This window comes from Salvelinus fontinalis, chromosome 25 (genome assembly GCF_029448725.1).
Source record: "Salvelinus fontinalis isolate EN_2023a chromosome 25, ASM2944872v1, whole genome shotgun sequence".
NCBI lineage: Eukaryota > Metazoa > Chordata > Actinopteri > Salmoniformes > Salmonidae > Salvelinus > Salvelinus fontinalis.
In genome coordinates this window covers 15227576-15235945 of record NC_074689.1, presented here as the reverse complement: position 1 = coordinate 15235945, position 8370 = coordinate 15227576, and the positions used below count along the sequence as shown (strand labels likewise).

General features: G+C 43.3%; 1 protein-coding gene across 1 annotated transcript in view; it reads left to right on the top strand.

Moving 5' to 3' along the window:
• cubn (cubilin (intrinsic factor-cobalamin receptor)) overlaps positions 1-7710 on the top strand; it is a 53784-nt gene extending 46074 nt beyond the window's left edge. The window contains 8 exon segments of the mRNA XM_055881370.1: positions 1174-1379; positions 1518-1683; positions 4842-5050; positions 5395-5536; positions 5707-5888; positions 6173-6338; positions 6655-6890; positions 7304-7710. Coding sequence (XP_055737345.1) covers positions 1174-1379; positions 1518-1683; positions 4842-5050; positions 5395-5536; positions 5707-5888; positions 6173-6338; positions 6655-6890; positions 7304-7411 — 1415 coding nt within the window. The 3' untranslated portion in view covers positions 7412-7710.
• Positions 7711-8370: the final 660 nt, after the last annotated feature.

The window sequence follows — 8370 nt, the reverse complement described above, 5'->3', positions numbered from 1 at the left end:
TTTGAAAACAACGGACTGTATCTATATAAAAGATGGTTACATATCTTACATTGTCCTATACTTATTCAGGCCTCAAGCTACTGTCGACGTTAAGTTAATATAGTTTGTTTTACACTCACTCTAGAGAAGTGAGAGGCCAGGATTGTTGTTCTACTCTCTCCAATATTAACCCACATGTCTTAAATCGCTATGTGGGGTGTGGGGGGCTGTACATTCCCAATGACTGCCCCGCTGCGCATAAACAGTCTTTTGTCCATCCGATGGGCAGGGGGCCAGCCAGCCATATTAGTGTACTCAGACCAGGACAAAAGAGAGAGAGAGAGGGGCATTATGCATGCATCAAGCTAGTGAATACAGGGCGTGAATGTGAGAATGTTTTTTTTTTTAATCTCTTTTGCCATTTATTTTAATGCATTTAATCTAGTTGATTAGTGTTTGATAGTCTAGATTCAAATGTCTCTGTAAAGTATAGAGAGGGTTGATTTGTGTTTGGTAGTCTACTGTAGATACAAAAGGCTCTATAAAGTATAGAGAGGGCTGAGAAAGAATCCAAGACTCCATCATTGTCATAGAAGAGAGCCATGGTGAATCACCCCGCTCTGTGTTACACTTAAATCAATCTCCAGCTGTGGTTGCCCCTGTTTCCCATGGAGCAGAAGGCCCTCCGAGGGATGTGAGCAGCATAACAGACTGGGCAGAGGGGGAAGATTTATGACGGCGCACACAAACACTCCTCTGTCTCTGGGAATGTTGGGAGTTCTATAGGTTTTAACACATTATGTTTACTGTTCACAGCGTACCCCCTCAGAGCTCAGACATCCAGTCCCTCAGTTAGTTTTGATGCATACAGCGCAGCAACAGCAGGAGGGACAACTGAGTATATGGGGACATGTGATATCTTGATGTGATATTAAATATCACTTGATGGGTGGATACTCAACAAGTACTGTTTTGAATGTGTACCACCCTTGTTTGATCATGTAGGCCTATACATGTGTAATAACAGCCATGCAATCTTCTTTGAGAATTCATGGATATTTAGAGCTATCTGCTGTTCACTTATGGAAGCCTGCATGAGAACTCCCAAAGCCCACGGTATATCATAACTCTTTATCACATATGCCCATGTCTTCCTCTACCCTCTTCCACTTTTCTCCCGGTCTCTCTCTCCAGGCCCGGCACAAGGTTGTGGGGGTTATCTCTCTACACCTATAGGCATGTTTGGCTCTCCGGACTCTAACGGTGATGGGAACTATGAGTACAATATGGACTGCCTGTGGACTATCACCATGCCCATCAACAAAGTCATTAACCTCACCTTCTCCTCGTTTGAACTGGAGGGAGCGTCTACATCTACCTGCCATTACGACTACGTCAAGGTTAGGAGATCTAGCATTCCTTCCATTCATTTGTTCACTCATTCGTTTATTTGCTCTCTCGTTTGTTCGTTCTTTCACTCATTAATCTGCTCTCTCTCTCTTTCTTTCTTTCTTCCCCCTTCTACCCTTCACCATCAGATCTTTGACGGAGACAATATGAACTTCCCTCTGGTGGGGACGTACTGTGGACGTGATGTAATCCCAGGACCCTTTGTGTCTGTTAGTAACTTCCTGACTGTACACTTCGTCACTGACAGCTCTGTCAGCTACAGGGGCTTCAACGCCACCTACAGGCCACAGGACAGTAAGACACCCTTATGATCTATTCCCTCCCTTTCTTTCTATTAAAGTTCACCTGCCCTGCACTCATTGGCTAATCCATCACACTATTATAAATACAAACATTGAACACATATTTACAGTACCAGTCAAAAGTTTGGACAAACCTACTCATTCCAGGGTTTTTCTTTATTTGTTACTATTTTATCCAATTTAGAATAATAGTGAAGACATCAAAACTATGAAATATCACATATGGAATCATGTCGTAACCAAAAAAGTGTTAAATTCTTCCAAGTAGCCACCCTTTGCCTTCATGACAGCTTTGCACACTCTTTGAAAACTCTCAACCAGCTTCATGAGGTGGAATGCATTTCAATTAACAGATATTCCTTGTTAAAAGTTCATTTGTGGAATTTCCTTCCTTCCTTAATGCGTTTGAGCCAATCAGTTGTGTTGTGACAAGTTAGGAGTGGTATACAGAAGATAGCCCTATTTGGTAAAAGACAAAGTACTTATTATGGCAAGAACAGCTCAAATAAGCAAAGAGAAACAACAGTCCATCATTACTATAAGACATGAAGATCAGTCAGTCTGGAAATTTCAAGAACTTTGAAAGTTTCTTCAAGTGCAGTCACAAAAACTATCAAGCACTATGATGAAACTGTCTCTCATGAGGATCGCCACAGGAAAGGAAGACCCAGAGTTACCTCTGCTGCAGAGGATAAGTTCATTAGAGTTAACTGCACCTCAGATTGCAACCCAAATAAATGCTTCACAGAATTCAAGTAACGGACACATCTCAACATCAACTGTTCAGAGGAGACTGCGTGAATCTGGCCTTCATTGTTGAATTGCTGCAAAGAAACCACTACTAAAGGTCACCAAAAAGAAGAAGAGAGTTGCTTGGGCCAATCACAGTGGAAATCTGTCCTTTGGTCTGATGTGTCCAAATTTGAGATTTTTGGTTGCAATCGCTGTGTCTTTGTGAGATCCAGAGTAGGTAAACGGATTATCTCTGCATGTGTGATTCCCACCATGAAGCATGGAGATGTGATGGTGTCGGGGTGCTTTGCTGGTGACACTGTGATTTATTTAGAATTCAAGGCACACTTAACCAGCATGGCTACCACAGCATTCTGCAGCGATACGCCATCCCATCTGGTTTGCGCTTAGTGGGACTATCATCTGTTTTTCAACAGGACAATGACCCAAAACACACCTCCAGGCTGTGTAAGGGCTATTTGACCAAGGAGGAGAGTGATGGAGTGCTGCATTAGATGACCTGGCCTCCACAATCACCAACCTCAACCCAATTGAGATGGTTTTGGATGAGTTGGACCGCAGAGTGAAGGAAAAGCAGCCAACAAGTGCTCAGCATATGTGGGAACTCCTTCAAGACTGTTGGAAAAGCATTCCTCATGAAGCTGGTTGAGAGAATGCCAAAAGTGTACAAAGCTTTCATCAAGGCAAAGGGTCGATACTTTGAAGGATCTAAAATATACACTGCTCAAAAAAATAAAGGGAACACTTAAACAACACAATGTAACTCCAAGTCAATCACACTTCTGTAAAATCAAACTGTCCACTTAGGAAGCAACACTGATTGACAATAAATTTCACATGCTGTTGTGCAAATGGAATAGACAACAGGTGGAAATTATAGGCAATTAGCAAGTCACCCCCAATAAAGGAGTGGTTCTGCAGGTGGTGACCACAGACCACTTCTCAGTTCCTATGCTTCCTGGCTGATGTTTTGGTCACTTTTGAATGCTGGCGGTGTTTTCACTCTAGTGGTAGCATGAGACGGAGTCTACAACCCACACAAGTGGCTCAGGTAGTGCAGCTCATCCAGGATGGCACATCAATGCGGGCTGTGGCAAGAAGGTTTGCTGTGTTTGTCAGCGTAGTGTCCAGAGCATGGAGGCGCTACCAGGAGACAGGCCAGTACATCAGGAGACGTGGAGGAGGCCGTAGGAGGGCAACAACCCAGCAGCAGGACCGCTTCCTCCGCCTTTGTGCAAGGAGGAGCAGGAGGAGCACTGCCAGAATCCTGCTAAATGATCTCCAGCAGGCCACAAATGTGCATGTGTCTGCTCAAACGGTCAGAAACAGACTCCATGAGGGTGGTATGAGGGCCTGACGTCCACAGGTGGGGGTTGTGCTTACAGCCCAACACCGTGCAGGACGTTTGGCATTTGCCAGAGAACACCAAGATTGGAAAATATGCCACTGGCGCCCTGTGCTCTTCACAGATGAAAGCAGGTTCACACTGAGCACATGTGGCAGACGTGACAGAGTCTGGAGACGCTGTGGAGAACGTTCTGCTGCCTTCAACATCCTCCAGCATGACCGGTTTGGCGGTGGGTCAGTCATGGTGTGAGGTGGCATTTCTTTGGGGGGCCGCACAGCCCTCCATGTGCTCGCCAGAGGTAGCCTGACTGCCATTAGGTACCGAGATGAGATCCTCAGACCCCTTGTGAGACCATATGCTGGTGCGGTTGGCCCTGGGTTCCTCCTAATGCAAGACAATGCTAGACCTCATGTGGCTGGAGTGTGTCAGCAGTTCCTGCAAGAGGAAGGCATTGATGCTATGGACTGGCCTGCCACACACACTACTGAGCCTCATTTTGACTTGTTTTAAGGACATTACATCAAAGTTGGATCAGCCTGTAGTGTGGTTTTCCACTTTAATTTTGAGTGTGACTCCAAATCCAGACCTCCATGGGTTGATAAATTTGATTTCCATTGATAATTTTTGTGTGATTTTGTTGTCAGCACATTCAACTATGTAAAGAAAAAAGTATTTAATACGAATATTTCATTCATTCAGATCTAGGATGTGTTATTTTAGTGTTCCCTTTATTTTTTTGAGCAGTGTATTTTGATTTGTTTAACACTTGTTTTGGTTACTACATGATTCCATATGTGTTATTTCATAGTGTTGATGTCTTCACTATTATTCTACAATGTAGACAATAGTAAAAATAAAGAAAAACCCTTGAATGAGTAGGTGTGTCCAAACTTTTGACTGGTACTGTATATTAATTGGTGTGTGGGTATTGCGATTCAAAAGACGTGTGTGTGTGTGTGTGTGTGTGTGTGTGTGTGTGTGTGTGTGTGTGTGTGTGTGTGTGTGTGTGTGTGTGTGTGTGTGTGTGTGTGTGTGTGTGTGTTATCCAGGACTCTGTGGAGGCACTCTGAATGCTACCAATGCGGTCCAGACCATAACATCTCCTATGTACCCCAACGCCTATCCCCCGTTCATCTCGTGTCGCTGGGTCCTGGACGCCCCTCCTCAGGAGAGCGTTAAAGTAGCCGTACAGCAGTTCAACCTGCAGCCCAGCCAGAGCTGTAACACCAACTTCCTGCACATGAGTGACTGGCCTGTGGTGAGACAGGCTAGCCAAATTTTTGTTGTTGCTTTTTTATGTGTTTATTTGTACAGAGAGTTCTTGGGTCACTTGAAAGTCACCTAAAATTAAACGTTGTATTATATACTTACATTTGTAGGATACTACTACTCTAGATGTCAGCTCTTTTAAACTGTTAACCGTAACTGTGACAATAGCCGTAACCGTTACTGTACTGACAGGCATACTTGCACCTCCTTGTGAAGCTGTCATGTCAGGACTGGGAATATTATTTTAGAAAGTCTGTCTTCACTTACTCTGTGAGTCTCCAAAAAAAGACATACTCTAATGCCCTTAATCTTTCTGTATTGTGTGTTTCACAGGGAGACTATGGACAGGCACACAAGTTCTGTGCTGCGGACCAAATCCCAGACTTCTACAGCTACGGGAGGACCATGCACATCGTCTTCAAGTCTGACGCCTTCATCAGCGGCAACGGAATGAGTCTGACCTATCAGGTGGCAGGTATGGTGATGGCAGACTTCCAACCGTTAAGAGGGAGAGGCTCCCTCTTACCCAATTCTCCTTTTACTTATTTTAAACATCTGTGTTTGTCCCATGGATTTATCTTTAATGTATTTGTCTGGTGTTTTCTCCCTTGTCTGATTATTCGTCTCTCCTGTGTGTTCCTCCAGGTTGCAGCAGGACCTATGAGCAGGCCTACGGCTACCTGAAGAGCCCTGACTGGCCTAACATGTACCCCCACAATGTCGACTGTACCATCATCCTCATGGCCCCCCAGAACAACTCCATCTCTCTGTTCTTCAACAGCTTCAACCTGGAGTCCCACTCCACCTGTAGTTATGATTACCTAGAGGTGAGCACACAGACAGTCTGAGGACACCCTGGCTCAGTCTGCCACTTTACTTGATGCATGGCCATTTTATACCATACAAGGGCCTGGTTGAAATTCTCTCCTGACAGTCTGTTCTAAGTTTGTTTTTTATGCCCATTTTCATATCTTGGAATGTTACATTTTAATGGCATTTGGATGACCACATAAAATATTATTTAGCTGCTTTATGAATTCTGTGTATCCCAGTCAGTCATTCCTTGGTGTTGTATGTTTATAAAAGGCAACGTCTCGTCCCTGTTCCTCAGGTCCGGAATGGCAGTACAGAATCTGCCCCACTGTTAGGAAAGTACTGCGGGTCCACACTTCCCAATCCTATATTCCCGGGCACCAATCAGCTTTACATGCGCTTCAAGAGTGACTTCTCTGGTGCCAAGGACGGCTTTGAGATCACCTGGACCTCTTCTCCAGAGGGTGAGTGATTGAACCCTGTAGGGTGTCCCCATCCTCAAAGACAAGAGAGACACATTCCTAGTCCTAAACCATCTCCTCCTTCTGTAGTTTACCGTATGATGCAACCGAGACAATGGTCAAGATCTATCTATTTAAATGACAAAATAGCTGTTTGGTTTATTAAAAAATGAGCCTACCAAAAGGTTCTAACAGTGTATCTCTAGTACACAATTGTATAAGGGGATATCAACCGAGAAGTTGCTTGCTTTTATATTGAAGGTGTGTGTCTGTGCAGTATGTGTATTTTCATGTGTGTGCCTGTGTGTTTTCTCCCCAGGTTGTGGAGGGCGGTTATACGGAGACCACGGCTCTGTGACCAGTCCTAACTACCCTGGCACTTATGCCAACGGTACCCACTGTGAGTGGGGCATTAAGGCTCCTAATGGACGTGTGGTGACTGTCACCTTCGCCCAGATCAGCATTGATGACCCAGGAGACTGCCAGAACAACTACCTGAAGCTGTTTGACGGGAAAGATGCTAGCACTCCTCCTATTGGCCCTTACTGTGGAGCGGTACGTAACATAGGAATTCATATTGGACTTTAGTTTACTTTGTTGATTTGTTTCCATTTTATTGTGGGGAACGTAGGTATCATCGTACTCAACCTCAAATGGTCTTGTTTTGGTGCGATGAACCAATAAACAATTAAGTTCAGAAAATGAACGGTGATTCGCACTAAAAAATAGACCACTTTTTTTTCTTTGCTTTTCAGCAGGCAAACAAAAATAATTAACATTTTATTGAGGAACAAAAGAGCATATCAGGATTATGTGGCATTTGTACAATTTATCAATAGCGTTTATTTTACAGTTAATATACAGATTATAACATAGAATGAATGATTGTTGTCATATAAGGGCAAGGGTTATGTATGTGGTACCCCGTTATTCTCCTCTAGCCCTCCCTTCTTTCTTGTCGTTCACAGGAGACGAATATCGCTCCGTTCACAGCATCCTCACACCACGTCTACGTCGTGTTCAACGCCCAGTACTCTGTCCTGCCTTCTGGGTTCAGGCTTACATGGAGCAGCTGATAGGACACACACTCACACACTCACCACATGCTTGTTTACAGATTCTCTAATCAGGCCAGTGAAACTGGACATCTGCCATGAGATCTTAGCAGACAAATTAAATGTAAATAATGAAAAAGCTCTAAAATTGGACCGTAGAATGTTTGAATCATCTCTTTGTAGATAATTTTCGAAAGAATGGCAAATATGTATTTTATGGAGTTGCAATTGGGTAATAAATGAATGTATTTTTTCATATAAGATCTTTGATGTGCCAGCCGACATAGCAACCTTTTAATAAAAGTTATGTTTTAAACGTATTATGGGGGTATCTATCTTACAGGGCAGCAGTTGTATTGAATTGTAAATGTATGTATTACATCAGGAGACAACTTTATGACCAGACTGACCTTCCACATACACATATTATTAGTGGAAACAACAGTCGTGCAAAACATGAAACAAGCTCCTTTTTCATTGGTAGGGATCTCTCTTAAAATACTTGCATCTCTTAATCAAAAGATGTTTTTGGTATAAACTGAGTGTACAAAACATTAGGGACAATTAGGAGCATAGATGAGGATATGATAACCTCAGCTATAAATATGCAGTGACAGTCCGAATATGCATTCTGTAGCGTCTTTGTACTCTTCAATGGCCCGTTGTTGCTACATACACTGAGTGTACAAAATATTAGGAAAAACTTGCTAATATTGAGTTGCCCTCAGAACATCGGGGGAATGGACACTATAAGGTGTCAAAAGCGTTCCACAGGGATGCTGGCCCATGTTGACTCTAATGCTTCCCACAGTTGTCAAGTTGGCTGGATGTCCTATGGGTTGTGGATCATTCTTGATAAACACAGGAAACTGTTGAGCGTGAAAAACCCATTCTTTTTTTTTTCTTCTTTTTTTATAAATGTTATCCCCTTTTCTCCCCAATTTTCGTGGTATCCAATCACTAGTAATTACTATCTTGTC